At 47.3% G+C, this 20,520-nt stretch overlaps 1 protein-coding gene across 3 annotated transcripts in view; it reads left to right on the top strand.

Annotated features, from left to right (window-relative positions):
* The window catches only part of SNPH (syntaphilin), a 45,604-nt gene extending 26,911 nt beyond the window's left edge, over positions 1 to 18,693 (top strand). Inside the window, exons 3-6 of one of the 3 annotated variants that reach the window (XM_087888972.1) lie at positions 5,066 to 5,150; positions 8,827 to 8,934; positions 12,223 to 12,372; positions 14,300 to 18,693. In XM_087888972.1, the coding sequence (XP_087745098.1) occupies positions 5,107 to 5,150; positions 8,827 to 8,934; positions 12,223 to 12,372; positions 14,300 to 15,542 (1,545 nt within the window). In that variant the 5' untranslated portion in view covers positions 5,066 to 5,106 and the 3' untranslated portion in view covers positions 15,543 to 18,693. Of the gene's footprint in view, positions 1 to 5,065; positions 5,151 to 8,727; positions 8,935 to 12,222; positions 12,373 to 14,299 lie in introns of all 3 variants that reach the window. The other 2 variants (XM_087888971.1, XM_087888973.1) reach the window with 2 other exon arrangements.
* The last annotated feature ends 1,827 nt before the right edge of the window (positions 18,694 to 20,520 follow it).

Below are 20,520 nucleotides of genomic sequence, written 5' to 3'. Positions count from 1 at the left end.
AATCCCCATTCCCACCCTACTTCTGAGGGAAGGATATTGCCAAATCTCCATTCCCACCTCACTCCTGGGGAAAGGATATTGCAAAATCTCCGTTCCCACCCCACTCCTGGGGGAAGGATATTGCAAAATCTCCACTCCCACCCCACTCCTGGGGAAGGATATTGCAAAATCTCCACTCCCACCCTACTCCTGAGGGAAGGATACTGCAAAATCTCCATTCCCACCCACTCCTGGGGGAAGGATATTGCAAAATCTCCACTCCCACCCTACTCCTGGGGGAAGGATATTGCAAAATCTCCACTCCCACCCTACTCCTGAGGGAAGGATACTGCAAAATCTCCATTCCCACCCACTCCTGGGGGAAGGATATTGCAAAATCTCCACTCCCACCCCACTCCTGGGGGAAGGATATTGCAAAATCTCCACTCCCACCCCACTCCTGGGGGAAGGATATTGCAAAATCTCCACTCCCACCCCACTCCTGGGGGAAGGATATTGCAAAATCTCCACTCCCACCCCACTCCTGAGGGAAGGATATTGCAAAATCTCCACTCCCACCCCACTCCTGGGGGAAGGATACTGCAAAATCTCCACTCCCACCCCATTCCTGAGGGAAGGATATTGCAAAATCTCCACTCCCACCCCACTCCTGGGGGAAGGATATTGCAAAATCTCCACTCCCACCCCACTCCTGGGGGAAGGATACTGCAAAATCTCCATTCCCTCCACACTCTGGGGCCAGCCAGAGGTGGCATTTGCCGGTTCTCCGAACTGCTCAAAATTTCCGCTGCCGGTTCTCCAGAACCTGTCAGGACCTGCCGGATTTCACCCCTCATGTGATCCCCTTTTGCGACCTTCTGACAAGAGAAATCAAGCGGGAAGCCAGATTCACTTAACAACCGTATTACTAATTTAACAACTGCAATGATTCACTTAACAAATTTAGCAGGAAAAGTTGTAAGATGGGGCAAAACTCACCTAACAAAATGTCTCACTTAGTAACAGAAATTTGGGATCAAATTTCCTTTCCTTTTTAAGAAGATGTTGGATAACCATTTGTCTGAAGTGGTGTAGGGTTTCCTGCCTGGGCAGGGGGTTGGACTAGAAGACCTCCAAGGTCCCTTCCAGCTCTGTTATTCTATTCTATTTTAAACTCCAGACCCATCTCACAGACCAAGGAAATGAACTGAAAATAAGAGGATAACGTTTAACATGGCAAAATGTAGAATTACAGGCAGTCCTTGACTTGCAGCCAATTGTTTAAAGTTCAAAATTACAAAGGCAGTGAAAAAGTGGTTTATGTCCATGTCCCACATTTATGGCGGTTGCACCATCCCCACATTCATGTGTTCAAAATTCATACCCTTATAATAATAATAAATAGTAATAATAATAATAAAATATATAAAGCGGGGCTTTTTTTATGGGAGATAAGCCACTGTTAAATAATTGATCAATGAGAATAATAATACAAAGGGATATAATAAATTGTCAAATAAGAGAATTTTGGATATGGGATTAAGCGCAAAAGATTTGTAACCGATCGATACACTTTCTGTAATTGTAATGGATGATGGTTGTTTTAAGTTTTGTTTAAAAATAAAAATTCCAAAAAAAAATTCATACCCTTGGCCACCAACTCGTATTTATGACGGTTGTGGTCAGTGGTGGGTTTCCAATATTTTTACTACCGGTTCACCGCCAGACACGCACACTTGCTTCGCGCATGTGTGCACCTTCCGTGCATGCTCCCGGCCTCGAAAACATGCCTAAATAGGACATCATAGAGCCAGGGCGAATGGCAGTACTCCCGAACCAGTACGAACCGGCTGAATACTACGTGATCCTCGTTTTGCAAATCTCCAATGGGCAAAGTCTACGAGGAAGCCAGATTCATTTAACAACCGTGTGACAGACTTAATCAGTGCAGTGATTCATTTAACAACGGCGGCAAGCAAGGTTGCCAAACTCACTTAACGACTCTCTCGCTTAGCGACGGAAATTTGGGGCTCGAGGACTGCCTGCAATTCCTTTCCCGGCAATTTTCTTTTTCATCCAAGAGGCCAGATTTTTGCCCCCTAGTTCCTCGCTGCAGAGAACAATGCCCTTAAGTTTTAGAACCGCGCGAGAAAACAGTCGGCGAGAATCCTTCTTCAGGTTGTCAATCTGTTCCTATTTTTTTCCTCTGCAAAAAAAAAAAAAGGAATTGAAAAGCGGTGGGAGTTTTGCAGCTGAGCGCAGAACCGGGTTCGCCTGTCTGAATAAAAGCTCCCAAGACAATGCACTGCCTCCCCGAGCCACGAAGCTGGGGGAGCAATGCGCCAAGATTAGTCATCAGCCGGTTTGCTTGCATGCTGTGAGTTAAAAGGAGGCAGCTATAGTGATGCCTGCAGATTGCAGGAGAGAAGGAGGGAATGGAACGATTAGCAGATTAACAAAGTTGAAAGGGACTTTGGAGGTCTTCTAGTCCAACCCCCATCCACCCCCTCAAGGAGGAGACATTATACTACTTCAGACAAATGGCTTTCCAGTCTCTTTTTAAAAACCTCCAGTGATGGAGCACAACTTCTGGTGGCAAGTTGTTCCACTGATTAATTGTCCTCATTGCTGGGAAGTTTCTCCTTAGTTCCAGGTTGCTTCTCTCCTTGATTAGTTTCCATCTGTTGCTTCTTGTCCTGCCTTCTGGTGCTTTGGAAAATAATTTGACCCCCTGTTCTTTGGGGCAGCCCCTCAAATATTGAAAGACTGTTATCATGCCACCTCTAGTCCTTCTATCCTGAGGGACACAGTGTGCTTGAAGAAAGCATCAGGAACAAGCTGGCTCATCAGTTTTTTAGCACTTTTTAAAATTCAAGTTGGCCACTCTTTTCTCTCTTGGAAAGCCTCGCCTGCATTGAAGCCAACGGAGGAACTCGGGTGGCAAATGGGACCGTATCTCATTTCTATATTGCAGGAAATTCTCCGGGAAGCATTGCTTTGGGCCGTTAGGATCTCAGCAGCTTTGCTGGAGGGGCAGAATTACAGAATAACAGAGTTGGAAGGGACCTTGGAGGTCTTCTAGTCCAACCCCCTGCTTAGGCAGGAAACCCTACACCACTTCAGACAAATGGTTATCCAATCTCTTCTTTAAAACTTCCAGTGTTGGAGCATTCACAACTTCTGGTGGCAAGTTGTTCCACTGATTAATTGTTCTAACTGTCAGGAAATTTCTCCTTAGTTCCAGATTGCTTCTCTCCTTGATTAGTTTCCATCCGTTGCTTCTTGTTCAGGTGCTTTGGAGAATAGCTTGACTCCTTCTTCTTTGGGGCAGCCCCTGAGATATCAGAACACTGCTATCATGTCTCCCCTAGTCCTTCTTTGCATTAAACTAGACATACCCAGTTTCTGCAACTGTTCTTCATATGTTTCAGCCTCCAGTCCCCTAATCCTCCTTGTTGCTCTTCTCTGCACTCTTTCTAGAGTCTCCACATCTTTTTTTTACATCGTGGCAACCAAAACTGGGTGCAGGATTCCAGGTGTGGTCTTAGTACCAAGGCAGTTTGTTCTTGTCTTATAGAATCATTCAGCAGCCCACTTAATTTGTGTCATCCACAGATTTGATCAGCATCCACCAAACCTTTTTATCTGGGCCATTAAGAAAATCTGGGCCCGAGACCCGAATATCTGGCACGCCTAAATATTCCACTGCAGTTTGACGAGGAATTGCTGGAGGATACAATTTTCAATTTAAGACCTGCGTTGCACTCGACAATTAGCCCAAAATTTGCTAAGCGAAACAGTTGTTAAGTAACTTTTGCCCATTTCATGACCTTTCTTGCCACGGTTGTTAAGTGAATTACTTTGGTCGTTAGGTTAGTAACACCGTTGTTAAGCAAATGTGGCTTTTCCCTCCCCCACCCTTGACTTTGCTCATCAGAAAGTTGCAAAAGGGGATCGCATGATCCCAGGACATTGTCACCTTCATAAATATGTGTCAGTTGCCAAGTGTCTGAATTTTGATCATGCTAACATGAGGATGGGGACCGGTCATAAGTGGGAAAAATGGTCATAAGTTCCTTTTTTTCAGTGGCGTTGTAACTTTGAACAGTCAGTAAACGAGTGTTGTAAATCAAGGACTACCGGTACTTTATAAAATGCTTTGAGATAGTTAATACTCATCAGGTTTCCACAATCTGCTTTCAGAACTATTTGGAATAAACTGCAGCTTAAGTTTTTTAAAAAAGTGATTTTATAAAAGCGTGCAATCTATACGCAATCTGTGGTAGGTATTTTACAGGTCGCCTCTTTACTGCAATATCTGATTTAATCGGATAGGAACAGCAGGTGAAAATAAAGAAAGGAAAGGAAAGGAAAGGAAGGAAAGGAAAGGAAAGGAAAGGAAAGGAAAGGAAAGGAAAGGAAAGGAAAGGAAAGGAAAGGAAAGGAAAGGAAAGGAAAGGAAAGGGGGAGGGAGAGAGGGAGGGAGGGAGAGTGGGGGAGAAGAAAGAAAGAAAGAGAGAGAGAAAGAAAGAGAGAGAGAGAGAAAGAAAGAAAGAAGGAAGGAAGGAAGGAAGGAAGGAAGGAAGGAAGGAAGGAAGAAAGAAAGAAAGAAGGAAGGAAAGAAAGAAAGAAAGAAAGAAAGAAAGAAAGAAAGAAAGAAAGAAAGAAAGAAAGAGAAAGAGAGGGAGGGAGGGACAAGAGGCAGAGAGGGAAGGAAGGAATGAAAAGAGAAGGAGGGAAGGTGGGAGAAAGGAAGGAAGAGAGGGAAAGTGAAGGACAGAATAAAAGAGAGTGTCAGGTTTCAGAGAGAAGAAGAGAGGGAGGAAGAAAAAGAGAGGGAGGGAAGGTGGGAGGAAGGAAGAGAGGGAAAGTGAAGGAAGAAATGAAAAGAAAGAAGAAGGAAGGAAGGAAGGAAGGAAGGAAGGAAGGAAGGAAGGAAGGAAGGAAGGAAGGAAGGAAGGAAGGAAGGAAGGAAAGATTGGATTTGAACCCAGAACTCATCTGCTAGATCTCACAGCTTCCTGGTCTTAATTCTCACCCTCGCTCTTCCTCTTTCTCTCTTCTTTTCATTTTCTCCCCATCCCAGCTGGCCTTGGCTTCACGGCCAAACTCTGTGCTTTGATTGCTATGTCCTTGCCAGGAAGCCGAAGACCCTCGACGGGATCCCGAAGGTGAATATGATTTAATTCTTTCTCCGTCTCATCGAAAGTGGACGCCTGAAGCAGTTGGTCCATTCACAGCAAAGCATCTCAAAACTTAATTCTGTAAAGTTTTCCCATGAAAATGTGTCTTATCTGGCAGTAAATCCTTTTGAGGGAAGCCTCAAGAAAAAATGGCAGCATCATTCCACCCTCATTTTGTTTGATTTTATTATTTTATTTTGTTTATTTACTTTATTTTATCATTTTTATTGTATTTATTTACCTGCCTTTATTATTTTTATAGATAACTAAAGACGGTGAACATATCTAATACTCCTTCCTCCTCCTCCTACTTTCCCCACAACAGTCCTGTGAGGTGGGTTCGGCTGAAAGAGACACACTGGCCCGAAGTCACCCAACTGGTTTTCATGCTGAAAGCAGGACTAGAACTCCCCGCTACCTGGTGATTGGCCCAAAATTACACAGCCAGCTTTCATTCATTTTATTTATTTTATTTTATTCAATTTGTATCCTGCCCTTCTCCAAGTGGACTCAGGGCGGTGCACAGCCAGAACTAAAACACATACCAATATAAAATTTAAAAATTTTAAAAGAATTATATGACTTTGGCCTAAAATTTAAAACATTCAAACTAAAACCCATTGACAATTTAAAAAGCTAAAAAAGGGGGGGGGGGTGTTTCACGCCAGCCCTGCTTGATGGAAAAGAAAAGTTTTTAGGGCACGGCGAAAGACCCGGAGATCCGATATCCTTCGTATCTCTGGGGGCAAATCGTTCCAGAGGGCGGGGGCTGCCACAGAGAAGGCCCTCCCCCTGGGGGTCGTCAGCCGACATTGCCTGGCCGACGGCACCCTGAGGAGTCCCTCTCTGTGGGAGCGTACTGGCCGGTGGGAGGCTATCGGCGGCAGAAGGCGGTCCTGCAAATACCCAGGTCCTATGCCATGGAGCGCTTTAAAGGTGGTGACCAACACCTTGAAGCGCACCCGGAAGTCCACCGGGAGCCAATGCAGCTCACGCAGGAGAGGTGTCACATGGGAGCGCTCCCTCGCTCCCATAATCCCCCGCGCGGCCGCATTCTGCACCAGTTGGAGCCTCATGCCGTAACTACCCGTGTTTCCCCGAAAATAAGACCCAGTCTTATGTTCTTTTCAGCCCCAAAATAAGTACCAGGTCTTATTTTGGGGGGAATGTCTTACCCGCTTACCTTGTGACCATCACAGCCAGGCCTCCCACACCCTGACACCTGTCGTGCTGCTGCCCGATTCCTTCTGCGGCCACTCGCGGCCAGACGCCGCAAGGCTCATTGTGCAGGTGCCACCACTTGCAGCAAGAAGGCTGTGTGGTGTGCTGTGCCATTGCATGTGTGAGCGGCGGCACTGATGTGATGAGCCTTGCGGCGTCCTTCCACGATTGGTGGCACCAGCACAATGCGCCATGTAGGGTCCGGCAGTGAGCAAGCACAAGCAGCTGCAGAAGAAGTCAGGCAGCGTTGCGACAGGTGTCCTGGCTGCAGCAGTCCTAAAGTGATGGCCGTGGCCAGGGGGACTTTTTATCAGGGCCGCCTGATTCTCCAGTTGCGCCCCTTTCTGGATCGGGACTCGTTAAACACGGTCACTCATGCTCTCGTTACTTCCCGCTTGGACTACTGCAATGCTCTCTACATGGGGCTCCCCTTGAGGAGCACCCGGAGGCTCCAGCTGGTCCAGAATGCAGTCGCGCGGGGGATTATGGGAGCGAGGGGTCGCTCCCATGTGACACCCCTCCTGCGCGAGCTGCACTGGCTCCCAGTGGTCTTCCGGGTGCACTTCAAGGTTTTGGTTACCACCTTTAGAGCGCTCCATGGCATCGGACCGGGGTATTTATGAGACCGCCTTCTGCTACCAACAGCCTCTCACCGACCAGTACGCTCCCATAGAGAGGGGCTCCTCAGGGTGCCGTCGGCCAAACAGTGTCGACTGGCGGCCCCCAGGGGGAGAGCCTTCTCTGTGGGGGCACCTACCATCTGGAACGAGCTCCCCCCAGAGATATGGAAGATCCCGGACCTGCGCACGTTTCGCCGTGCTCTCAAAACTTTTCTATTTCAGCAAGCTGGCCTGGCCTAACTCCCCTCTTTTAAATTTTTTAAATTTTTTAATTCGTGATTTTATAAATTGGGTGTTTTAATCTGTGTTTCGGCCAAAATATTTAATAATTTTAAGGGATTTTTAATATTTGTATTATCTGTATTTTATCTTGGCTGTTCACCGCCCTGAGTCCTTTGGGAGTAGGGCGGTATAGAAATTTGATTAAATAAAATAAAATAAATAAATAAAGTAAGTAAGCAAGGGCCAGGCGCATGGGGCAGCTCCACTCCCCATCCCTGCCCTAGCTTGATTTTTATGCCTGCGCCCCTCGCCCCACCTAATACAACCAGATCGTCAGGTTCCAAACAGAAAGAAAAAGAAAGAAACACAGCCAAACACAAACTTGGTTTGTTGCTGCCTGCTTTACTTCTTTTTTGGCACGCACTGACAATCGCAAAAGGAACTTTTTGTTAGGGCTAAACACACGTGCTTAAGGTTGAACAGTTCATGGAAGTTATACTGATCATTTTAAAGTTTCTCATAGGAGGTAAGAAATAGATTCAGGGGTACTGAAAAGTAGATTTAAAGTAGATTTAGTTGAACCATCTTAAAGTTGCCGTAATTGAAAAACACTGTGATAGATGGATATGATGAAGCAGATGGACATGATCGGCAAGGACAAAGAAAATGATTTGTGTCAAATGGTAGAGTTAAGATTTCCTGCTCTTTCTTATTTTCTACCTTTAATTTTCTCACCCCTTTTTTGCGTAACATTGCTTAACCAGAAAAGAAAAACTCTATTTGATGGGTGCGCCCATGATCTGGAACTTCTCCAACAAGTTCCTCTTCTTTTATTTGCCTTTTTTTCCTCAACTTTCTTAAATATCAAGGGATAGCACTACATCACTGTGTTAGCTTCCTTTTTTTTTTCTTGGCACCATTTCCAAAGAGTGTTACAAATCACAATTTTGGGATCATGAGTCGCTCTGTAGATTTGCATGTAGGCATTGTGATATTGGAAATTTGATTTGCTTCCTTCCGTATGTGATAACTTAATTATTGGTAATTGATTTTCTTTCCTCCGTATGTGATAACTTCATTATTGGTAGTTTGATTTTCTTTCTTCCGTATGTGATAACTTAATTATTGATACTTTGATTTTCTTTCCTCCGTATGTGATAACTTAATTATTGATACTTTGATTTTCTTTCCTCCGTATGTGATAACTTAATTTTAAGAACTCCCTAACATGCATGGCCATCGCTGAGAGTTCTGGCAGTCAGTCTACATATCTGAAGGTGTCCAATTTGGGGAGAACTGAGTTAAGGAGGGCAAGAAGGGGGAAGGGATCTATAGACCCCTGAATTCCACCCCATATGCACCCCTGTTGCTACTTGTAGATACACTTTTGCCCCCTTCCATTGTGATCTCCCCCTTTTTCCTCTCCTCTTTGTATGGTCCTGCTTTTTACCTTAATTCTCTTCTCCTGTCTTGTGCATTTGTGTTCCCTCGGGTTGTGGAAGCCGTGAGTTTTACGGAAGGAGTGGCTCAGCCTCCCTCTTTAAGTCTGCAACGGCCCCAGCCACTCCGACTGAGAAACAGCCTCTTCTTCCTGCCTCCAGGCGCCCCTCCCCGCCCGTCAGTATGCGCGACACCTACGGCACCTCTTCGCTCAGCAGCAGCAGCAACTCCGGCTCCTGTAAGGGCAGCGACAGCAGTCCCACACCAAGGTAACCCCAGGGGGCGCCGCTGAGCAATGTAGGTCCAAGCCGAAAAGCCAATCTGCCCAGTGCAGGGGGCAATGGCGTGGCAATTATCCTGATTTTAACCCGCACGCTATCTCAGTTTTGCTTCAGTTGGCAATGCTACATATTGCAATGCTGACTCTGCCCACTGCCTGCAGTTTGATTCTCACCGATTCAAGCTGACTCAGCCTTCCCCCCCTTCCCAGGTCAGTAAACTGAGGACCCAGATTGTTGGGGGCAAAGATGCTGATTCTGTAAACCACTTAGAGGGCTGCAAAGCACTATGAAGCGGTATATAAGGCTAAGTGCTATTGCTATCTATCTCTGTCTCATCTCTCTCTCTTTGTCTATCTCTCTGTCTCTCACTGTTTCTTTCTATCTCTTTCTCTGTGTCTGTCTCTCTGTCTGTCTGTCTATCTAGCTAGCTATCATCTATCTATCCTCTCTATCTACATCTACCTACCTATCATAGCTATCTATCTATCTATCTATCTACCTACCTACCTACCTTTCTATTATCTATCCATCCATCTATCATCTACCTACCTTTCTATTATCTATCCATCCATCCATCTATCATCTACCTACCTTTCTATTATCTATCTATCTATCTATCTATCTATCTATCTATCTATCTATCTATCTATCATCTATCTATCCATCCATCCATCTATATCTACCTACCTTTCTATTATCTATCCATCCATCATCTACCTATCTTTCTATTATCTATCTCTATCTATCTATCTATCTATCTATCTATCTATCTATCTATCTATCATCTATCTATCTATCATCGATCTATCATCTATCTCTATCTACCTACCTACCTACCTATCCTCTCTATCTCTATCTCTATCTCTATCTACCTATCATACCTATCTATCAATCATCTATCTACATCTATCTAGCTATCTAGCTATCATCTACCTACCTACCTTTCTATTATCTATCTATCATCTATCTATCTATCATCTATATATCTCTATCTACTTACCTATCTATCCACTCTATCTCTACCTACCTACCTGTCATACCTATCTATCTATCTATCATCTATCTAACTACATCTATCTAGCTATCTATATCTACATCTATCTAGCTATCTATCTATCCATCCATCCATCCATCCATCCATCTATCATCTACCTACCTTTCTATTTTCTATCTATCTATCATCTATCTATCTATCTATCTATCTATCTATCTATCTATCTATCTTGCAGTTCACTTCCAATTTTGATAACCTACTGATCCTCATCATGTATGTTGAGTCCAAAATTTCTGTTGCTAAGTGAGACACCTGTTAAGTAAATTTTGCCCCATTTTACTGCCTTTCTAGTGGTCACATGGTTGTTAAGCGAATCACCGCACTGGTTAAGTTAGCCACACATTCGTTAAGCAAATCAGGCTTCCCCATTGATTTTGCTAATCAGACGGTCACAAAAGGGGATCACGTGACCCCGGAATGCTGCAACCGTCATAAGTATGAGTTTGTTGCCAAACGCCTGAATTTTAATCTTGTGACCGGGGGGATGCAGCAATGGTCCTAAGTGTGAAAAGTGGTCCTAAGTCATTTTTTTGCAGTGCGCCGGTAACTTTGCATGGTCAGTAAATGAATTGTTGCAAGTGGAAGTCTACCTGTACAAAAGCAATAAAAATCCATTGAAAACCCTGGAAAAAGATGAAACGGCCTTCATTGGGTGCAGAAATAAAGTTAGCCAGCTCATCTGGAGAAGGACTACCTGGATGGGAAGCCACCACAGAAGCAGCTCTCCCCTTGTAGAGGTCCACCTCACTCCGTGGTGAGAAGAAGGCTGGTTCTGGGGAATGGCCATGAATGTGGGGAAGAGGCAATAAAATTCGGAGTCTGGCTAGTCCCTACTAGACATGTGCCTTCTGTGTTGTGAGGATAAAGTCCTGTCTTCCTTCTAAAGGTCCATCCAGTCTTCTCCAACCCCACCGTCCCTTCCACGTCCTTCGTCTCCTGTATGTTGCTTCATCAATCACTCTAGACTAGAGCAAGGAGAAGAGCAGGATGGTGGCTTTCCCCATCTCTTGCAAAACCTGGAAGAAAAGGAAGCACCTTTTGAACCAAGCACACCTGAGTCTGGCAGGTGTGCTGGAGGGAGGGACAGCAGGGTCACCCAGTTGTGTGAACACATGCGCAAAAGTGGGTAACCATCCTCGCAGAGTTTTATAGGATTCAAAGGGAAGGAGGGCAGGCAGGCAGGCAGGCAGGCAAGAAGGAAGGAAGGAAGGAAGGAAGGAAGGAAGGAAGGAAGGAAGGAGGGAGGGAGGGAGGGAGGGAGGGGAGATATGAGGAAGGGAGGGAGGGAGGAAGGAAGGAAGGAGAGATGTGAGGAAGGAAGGAAGGAAAGAGAGATGTGAGAAAGGAAGGAAGGACAGATGGGAAGAAGGAAGGAAGGAAGGAAGGAGAAATGTGAGGAAGGAAGGAAGAAAAGGGGATAGAAAGAAAAGGGAGAGAGGGAGAGACAGAGGAAGGAAGGGGGAGAGAGAAAAAAGAGAGAAAGAAAGGGAGGGAGGGAGGTGGGAGAGAGGGAGGGAGAAAGAAAGGAAGGTGGGAAGAAGGGAGGGAGGGAGGAAGGAAGGAAGGAGAGATGTGAGGAAGGAAGAAAAGGGGATAGAAAGAAAAGGGGGAGAGGGAGAGATGGAGGAAGGAAGGGGGAGAGAGAAAAAGAGAAAGAAAGGAAGGTGGGAAGAAGGGAGGGAGGGAGGAAGGAAGGAAGGAGAGATGTGAGGAAGGAAGGAAGGAAACGGGATAGAAAGAAAAGGGAGAGACGGAGAGACGGAGGAAGGAAGGGGGAGAGAGAAAAAGAGAAAGAAAGGAAGGTGGGAAGAAGGGAGGAAGGAAGGAAGGAAGGAGAGATGTGAGGAAGGAAGGAAGGAAGGAAGGAAGGAAAGGGGATAGAAAGAAAAGGGAGAGACGGAGTGACGGAGGAAGGAAGGAGGAGAGAGAAAAAAGAGAAAGGGAGGGAGGGAGGGAGGAAAGAAGGAAGAGAGGGAGGGAAAGAAAGGAAGGGGGAGAGAAAGAGAAAAAAGTCAGGAAAAAAGAGAAAGAAAGAAAGAAAGAAAGAAAGAAAGAAAGAAAGAAAGAAAGAAAGAAAGAAAGAAAGAAAGAAGAGTGGGAGGGAGGGAAAGAAAGGGAGGAAGGACGGGAGAGAGAGAGAGAGAGAACAAAAGAAGGAAGGAAAGAAGTGGAAAAAAAAGGAAGGAAGGAAAGTCATTAATTGTGTCTTCCTCCCTTTTCAGGCGCCCCGTGAAGTACCTCCTGTGTAGTGACAACCATGGGATCAAGCCCCCAACTCCTGAGCAATACCTCACCCCCCTCCAGCAGAAAGAGGTCTGCATCCGGCACCTGCGGGCCAGGCTGAGGGACACCCACGAGAGGCTGCAGGACAGGTGAGCCTCCGGGGCAGAGAAATGGGGGTTTCCTCCTTGCCTAATCCAGCAGGAGATCTTGTGTCACTCGTGGTTCCTTGAGACGTTATTGCTGCCTCCCATACCACCAAGGAGTAGGCGATGAACTACTTGGGGTACAGCATGCTGTGAGAACCAGCCCTTGGGCTAGCGAACTTAGCAACTCCTTCAACAACATCAGCTGGATTGTCCTGCAACTAATCCCGGAGGATGGACTCACAGTGTTTGCCAATAGAAGAGAATCTCTGTAGCTCAGGGTCGAACTGTGGGGTCCTCGGTGCTCTCTGAGCTTGGTGGTTTTCTTGGAGACGTTTCATGACCCAACTAGGGAACATCATCAGTGCTAGAAGGGAGTGGGGTTTGCAAGGAGGAGGAGGAAGGGGACTATGGGGTCCTCGGTGCTCTCTGAGCTTGGTGGTTTTCTTGCAAACGTTTCATGACCCAACTATATAGCATCATCAGTGCTAGAAGGGAGTGGGGTTTGCAAGGAGGAGGAGGAAGGGGACTATGGGGTCCTCGGTGCTCTCTGAGCTTGGTGGTTTTCTTGCAGACGTTTCATGACCCAACTAGGTAACTTCATCAGCGGGAGTAAGTGTGGAGTTTGCTCAACAGAGCTAGCTGGGAATAGGGTTTGCAGAGTCGGGGAATAGAGAGGAGGAAGAGGAGGAGAAGGAGGAGGACTGTGGGGCATTGGTTCTTTCTGAGCTTGGTTGTTTTCTTGGAGACGTTTCATGACCCAGCTAGGGAACATCATCAGTGGGAGTAAGTGTGGAGTTTGCTTCCTGTTTATATACAGTAGCTTTCCCTGCCAGTGTTGGCAGGGAGGTACGGTTTTCCCTTTGGTCGTTCCCTGATTAGGATATTGTTTTCTCTTTGGTTGCCTGGTGTTAATCCCTATGTCAGGGTTCCCACCGATGCCCTAACTAAATCATGAGCCCCTTGAGCCATGAATCAAAAGAAATCCAGTTATTTATTAGGAGCGTCACATCAGCATGTTCGAAGTGAAGCCAACTCTGACCCCACTTAATTTACGTTACGGCTCTGATCCTGTTTCCCCTCTCCCCCCAAGGTGTGTCATTCTCCAACGAAGCAATTTCCTGGTTTGTGGAAATCACTCCCCTCCAGCCACTGTGGGTAACCGCGGAGACAGCCTTGACAGAGATATGGCTGGAATGTGCTTTTGTTTTGACTGACGTGCTGCCTCGCTGCAGCTGCAAAGTTCATTTCCCCATCCCCCCCCTGCCTAAGGCAACTCGAGAGCAGGCCAGGGATTCTGTCAGGTTTCGAGGTTGTCTCAAATAAATTGCATTTCAAACAAAGTCTTTGATGAAAAACTCCCATTTATTAAGCACGCCATTCTAACTCCGACTCCATCGTAGCCAACACTGACTTCCTGACCCAAAACCCTCCCTTTGCTTTCCCCACTCCTCTGCACTCATTGGCCATCTTCCAAGTCACTCTACCCCTAATCTACTGCTCCAGCTCAAATGAATTTCCCCCCTCCCATCCCATCTCCTAGGGGATATTATCTCCAGGGAAAATAAGTAGGTGAAAAGTCAAACATCCCTTTCCAGATGCCTCTGCTTCTCCTTCTTATGTCAGCACTAGAGTAAATGCAGCTTGAAGTGCTGACAGATGCTTTGCAAGTTGACACCCTGTGGTTGTAAGTCAAGGACTACTTGTGTATCAAATGGGGTCTCTGAAATATTATCCTCTGCCTACCAAAAGCTCTGTTCAGCACTGTGTGAGTTATACTCTCCAGTAAGTGCAGAGAGGGGTTACAGAAAACAAGCAAAGACATCGGCGCTGCCCTATATGTAGTATTTAACCCAACCCTAATAATGTGCTTTGGCGTCCAGTATGGTAATTGTAATCAGCCCATGACCATCTGCTTGTCTGTCCACCGCAGGGATGGCGAGATTGAAGACCTGAAGACCCAACTCTCAAGGATGCAGGAAGACTGGATTGAGGAGGAATGTCACCGAGTGGAGGCTCAGCTGGCCCTCAAAGAAGCCCGGAAGGAGATTAAGCAGCTCAAGCAGGTCATCGACACCGTCAAGAATAACCTGATCGAGAAAGACAAAGGCCTCCAGAAGTACTTCGTGGACATCAACATTCAGAACAAGAAGCTGGAAACGCTGCTGCACAGCATGGAGGTTGCGCAGAACGGGACGGTCAAAGAGGAAGGGCATGCCGAGTCAGCCGGGGGGTCCCCCGCACGCTCGCTCACCCGCAGTTCCACGTACACCAAGTTGAGTGACCAGGGAGCGACGGACAGGAACATCGGCGGCTCTCAAACCATCTCGGTGGACGACGGAGCCGATAGTGGCTTTGTGGCTGCAGAGAACTCCTTGAGCCGGACAGATTTGCTGGACCACAGCAGCCTCCTGTCCTCAGGTGTGGAGTGTGGCCCCGACGACGCCTCGTCCCTGCACACCTCCTACACCTTGGGGTCCCAGATGCCCACCAGCTCCACATACGAGAAACTGATGGGATCTCAGCAGAGCGTGGAAGCCGCCGTACAAGCTACCTGCATGCAGGAACAAGCCATCCAGACAGATTTTGGACATTACCAGCCAGATCTCGACACCATCTTGGAGAAAGTCATGAAGTCTCAAGCGGGCAGCGTCGCCAGTCCCACCTCAGAGTGGCCCTCTGAGATAGAGGAGGTGACCGAGCCCACCAGTTTAGAGAGTGGTGTCCCCAACTGCTCGAATCCCACGGACAGGACGGCCCCCGAACCCTTCTCAGCTGTCGTGATCAATGCCGGAGAACCCACCGAGAAGCCTGATGGCCATCCGGCCTCGCAAAACCCAGCTGTGCATCAGCCGTGCAGCGCCAGCCCATCCGTGAGCATCGTCTGTACCCCTGAAGATGAGGCAACCGAGCCAGGAGAGGACACCACAGAGGCAGAAGCCTTAGTCGAGCCCAAAACTTACTGGAGCCGCCACTTCCTTGTGGATCTCTTGGCGGTGGTCGTGCCAGCTGTGCCTACAGTCGCCTGGCTGTGCCGTTCGCAGAGGAGGCAGGGGCAGCCCATTTACAACATCAGCTCTCTTCTAAGGGGCTGTTGCACCGTTGCCCTGCACTCGATCCGGAAGATCAGCTGCCGGTCGGTCACCAACATAAACAGCTCCTGCTCTCAGCCATAACTTCTTCCTTCTTCCCCGCCCGACCAGCTCTGTCATGTGCACGCACATCTGCTTTGTTGCCCTCAGAGCCAGCAGGGTTTAGGGGACCACGATTGTAAATCCCGTATACGCACACTTGAATTTCTCTTTCCCTGTTACCTGATTTATTTAGCGCACAGGCGGGCGACTTAACTGGCATCCTTATGTGCTGGATCTTGATTTATGCAAATAGCTTGGGAGAAGAAGCCATCGCTGTGGTGACCCTGGCGCAGCGTGGACAGGATAAAAACCGTCTTCTCCTTGCTGAGAAACCATCTCCTTTCAGGGATGCTGCTCTTGAAAACTCAGTTTTTGCTCTAGGAAACGTGTGTCGCGTTTCCTCCGTGATTGGCTGACTCACTTCTCCCTCCTCTTAACATCTGAATGTTTTTGAGTGATGCAGAAAACGTTACTCCATTGTCGCGGCCTCCCTCTTCTCTCTTTTTCCTGCTTTTTTTCAGGTTTCATCCTCTAACCAGCCCTGAGTCTACCTCACCTTCCCTAAACCATTTCTCATCCTGCTTTAAGTCCAGGTCCATCTCTGTTCTTCACCCTACAGGAACCTGTCTTGCAGCATGGCTGACTGGGGAATTCTGGGAGTTGAAGTCCACCCATCTTCCAGTTGCCAACTTTGAAAAACAGTGCAGTAGAAGAAGGACGGTGTCTGATTTGCAGAGAGGAGGCAGAGGCCATGTTGAAAAGATGTTTGCGACAGCAGCTCCCCAAATTCCACTGGTTCCTTTTTCTACCCGCCCACAAATTTCCAGAGTCCTGACTTCATCTTCTGCCTCTTTGCAAACTGGTGGCTTCTTTCCCTCGTTTCTTGTTATCTAAGACAGAGATCCCTAACCCCCGGTCCACAGTCTGGACCCAGTCTGTAGCTCGTTGTGAACTGGGCTGCGCAAGCAATGGGCGAGTGTGCAAACGTGTGAAGCTCCATTTGTGAAAGCGGCGAGCACGCACACAAAACCATCCCCTGTCTGTCCTCACCACAACCGCCGTCGCCACTGCCAGTCTGGGGAATCCAGAAAGGTTGGGTATCGCCGATCTAAAAGAGATACAACAGAGAACAAACCCCACTCCCTTCTAGCACGGATGATGTTACCGAGTTGGGTTCATCAAACGTCTGCAAGAAAACAACCAAGCTCAGAGAACACCAAGGACCCCCCCACACACACACAGTCCTCCTCTTCACAAACCTTCCAGCACTAATGAAGTTACCGGATCATGAAACCTCCTCCTCTTCCTCCTCCTTCTCCCCGCAAACCCCACTCTCTTCTGATCATGTTACCTGTTAGAGTCATGAAACGCCTCCAAGGAAACCACCAAGCTCAAAAGACCACCAAGGACACTCTGGTTCAACCCCGAGCCACACATATTCTCTTCGTATAATGGTATCTAAGATGGTGCAGAAGTCTTGCAGGACCCCAAATCTTTGACCTGGATATTTAGGGGCGGGGGGCAGGCTTGCTAGAATAATATGAACCCCAATACTTTCTAGTTGACCCCAATTCAATAATAGACACAGGGTTTGTGAATCACTACATTTATAAGCTTGTTCCATATCCTTTACCATCACCTGCCCTTTTGGTACAAATACTGTCCTTAGTCAAACTACCCTGGTGTTTCTAGTGAAAAGAGTACACACCCAATCCCCTTTGTATTTTGCATAAAATTAGAATGACCCTTCCTACGAAGATCTGCCGTTTTGTAATGCAAACTGTAGGCCAGCCTCCACATCACGTCCACTGTTCGGATTTCACTCTTCCCCCAGTCCTCCGTCTACTAGAGCTACTTGACGTACCGTAGGAGAAAGGGGGGGGGAAAAGCACACTCAGCACTTTGTTCAGAGATTGTCTACTATCACGTCGCCTCTTCCGAGGCTAACCCTTTGGCGAACCTTGCCTCAGAGGAGGTACCTTCCTGCAGATACACGTTGCAACATGACGCTGCACCGTTTTCGAGGGATACCGGGGAACGCAACGTCGGAGCAACACACGCGAGAGGAAATGTAGTCAGGGGTTCCCCATGCCCCGTTGATGCCAGCCCTCCTCTTGAGAAATGTTTGTGCAAGAGGACTCGGGCGTCATTCCCTTCACCTCCAAGAATGTTGTGAAATGTGTTGAATCGTGAGGGCGGCGCGCAAGGGTGCCTGTGGATGCGTCGCTCGCCCCCGTCACATTCATGAGACTTTCTGAACCGTTTGCTCTGAGCATGCTCTGCTCTCCGCGTTTCGGAAAATGCTCCCGGGAATGAAGATCAAGAGAAGGCAGAGATATACCTCACGTGGAGCAACCTGCCGTCCCCTCCTGGGGGGGGAGGGGAGGGTCAAAGAAGCCCTTAAGTTTGTTGTTGTTTAGCTTTGCACTATGTTCACTTTTGGCAAACTTGAACGCTGCTATCCTGGTTGATCGGCGGGAGTGGGTTCCAGTGGTGGGCTGCTCTCCTCAGCGATGCTAACCCTGTCTTTGTAAAACTGGAGAGGCTAACTATGGAGCAGGCTCCAGCGTACTGTGTGCCCCCACACTGGTTGTGACTTCTGCCCATCCGGTAGGCAAGAATGTTGATGCAACTCTTCAGTACATCAAGGCCTGGACATGGACCGTTATCGTAGTACTGGCCTAGGAAAATGTGCCTCCTTTGGATTTCCATTGTTTGCTTGTAACGTGTAGAACAAACGATCAAGGGAGTAGAGAAACTGACTAGGTAGGGATTAAACTCCACATCCGTTTGAAGTGGGGAGGGGGGAGGGGCGGGAAATGGGCAAAACAAATATCACACTGTCTGTCTTAAATCCTGTGGCTGCCATTTCATCCAAGCTAGCAAAAGTCCCCTATTTACAGCCGTCCGTGAGCAAAAGCAAAATGGCTTAGATAGGGACCCTTCTTGTGAGAGAACGCGAACTCTCTTAAGATCCCTTTCGCTGGGAGCAAGGCACATGATGACAAGGTTCACTCATCACACTAAACTCTTATACGGCGAGCTTGTTTGTGTGGTGTGCGTGAGTTTGCACGGAGGAAGCCAAGCTTGGCTTGGCCCCACGTGTGAGGCTAATTTCTGTTAGGGAAATTTCTGCCGAGGGATCAAATTGTCTGGGGGGGTTTATGCCCAAGAATAAAAGTTAGTCCACTCATTTATAGAGAGAATGTTTTGATGGGATGAGAAGAGTCACATCCGCTCCCAGGTATCCTGCGGACACCTGGAAAGAGCGAAAGTGATGAATTTTTACCACTTGTTCTGCTCCAGAAAAAGGTAATTGCGGAGATTGTTTAATGCCTGGCTATCTTTCTACACAACCGTTCAGCTCTTTCCCAAATGACACTGTGGTAGTGGTGAAATCTAAAATTTGTGACTACCGGTTCTGTGGGCGTGGCTTGGTGTGGTGGGTGGGTAATGTGATGGGGTGGGCGTGGCCAATTTTTTTTTTTTTTTACTTTTAAAACCATTTTTTCTACAACCTCTTCGGCGAAAAAATGCTTTCAAAAGGCTCTGACGATCCCAGCTGAGTTGCCTGATCGGCAGAGGCTTTTTTTCTTTTAAATGCCTCTGACGATCCCAGCTGAGTTGCCTGATCGGCAGAGGCTTTTTTTCTTTTAAATGCCTCTGACGATCCCAGCTGAGTTGCCTGATCGGCAGAGGCTTTTTTTCTTTTAAATGCCTCTGACGATCCCAGCTGAGTTGCCTGATCGGCAGAGGCTTTTTTTCTTTTAAATGCCTCTGACGATCCAAGCTGAGTTGCCTGATCGGCAGAGGCTTTTTTTCTTTTAAATGCCTCTGACGATCCCAGCTGAGTTGCCTGATCGGCAGAGGCTTTTTTTCTTTTAAATGCCTCTGACAATCCAAGCTGAGTTGCCTGATTGTTAAGAGGCATTTAAAAGAAAAAAAGCCTCTGCCAATCAGGCAACTCAGCTGGGATCGTCAGAGGCTTTTAAAAGAAAAAAAGGGTTTTTTTCTTTTAAAAGCCTTTGATGATCCCAGCTAAGCCACACGATCATCAGAGGCTTTTTTTTTTTACTTTTAAAAGCATTTTTTCGGCCGAAGAAGTTGTAGAAAAAAATGCTTTTAAAAGTAAAAAAAAAGCCTCTGATGATTATGCGGCTCAGCTGGGCATGGGGGCGGGGGGCAGGGATTTTTGCTACCGGTTCTCCCAACCACCCACCGCCATCGCTACCGGATCGGGTGATCCGGTCTGAACCGGGAGCATTTCACCCCTGCACTGTGGTTGTGTTCGCACAACCTGCAAAACATGGTCATTGTATTGATCCATTTCTCTGCATATGGAGACAGCGGGATGATAATCCCACACAACAGTTTGCATTGATTTCAGCCCATGATACTGCTAAATTTACTAGACTCGGTCATCTTCCATAAATGCAGGTAGTCCTTGACTTACAACCATTCGTTTAGTGACCGTTCAAAGTTACGACGGTGCCGTAAAATTAACTGATGGCCATTTTTCATGCTTACAATTGCTTTAGCGTCCCCTGGCCCCGTGATCAAAATTGGCACCCGGATTCATACAGGTAGTCCTCGACTTACGACCACAATGGAGCCCAGGATTCATGTTGCTAAGTGAAAAAAATTCGTTCAGTGAGTTTTGGATCTGGCCCACGGGGGGCTTAGATCTGACCTGAGGCCCCACCCTGGAAACAGCAAAGAACTGCCCTGCAGTGGAGGGCTGCGTGCTCCCCCCCCCACGTTCCATTTTCACTGGCAGGGGGCTAGCAAAACAAATTAAATGACCTCAGATCTCCCATTTGAGCAGGGGGTTGGACTAGAAGACCTCCAAGGTCCCTTCCAATTCTGTAATTCTGTTAAAAACCAAAACAGAAGGAGAAATGTTTCCCCTTTTGCATTTGAGCATGCAAGAAGGGAGAGGAAAGGAGAAAGGGAAAGAGGAAAGATAGAGAAAAAGAAGGGAAGATGGGAAGGGAGCAAGGAAGGAAAAAGAAGGAAAGAG

Source organism: Pantherophis guttatus, chromosome 3 (assembly GCF_059756535.1).
Source record: "Pantherophis guttatus breed Tessera chromosome 3, ASM5975653v1, whole genome shotgun sequence".
In the NCBI taxonomy this organism is placed as follows: Eukaryota; Metazoa; Chordata; class Lepidosauria; order Squamata; family Colubridae; genus Pantherophis; species Pantherophis guttatus.
The sequence above is the reverse complement of the archived record's forward strand: the minus strand, read 5'-3'. Positions and strand labels throughout refer to the sequence as shown.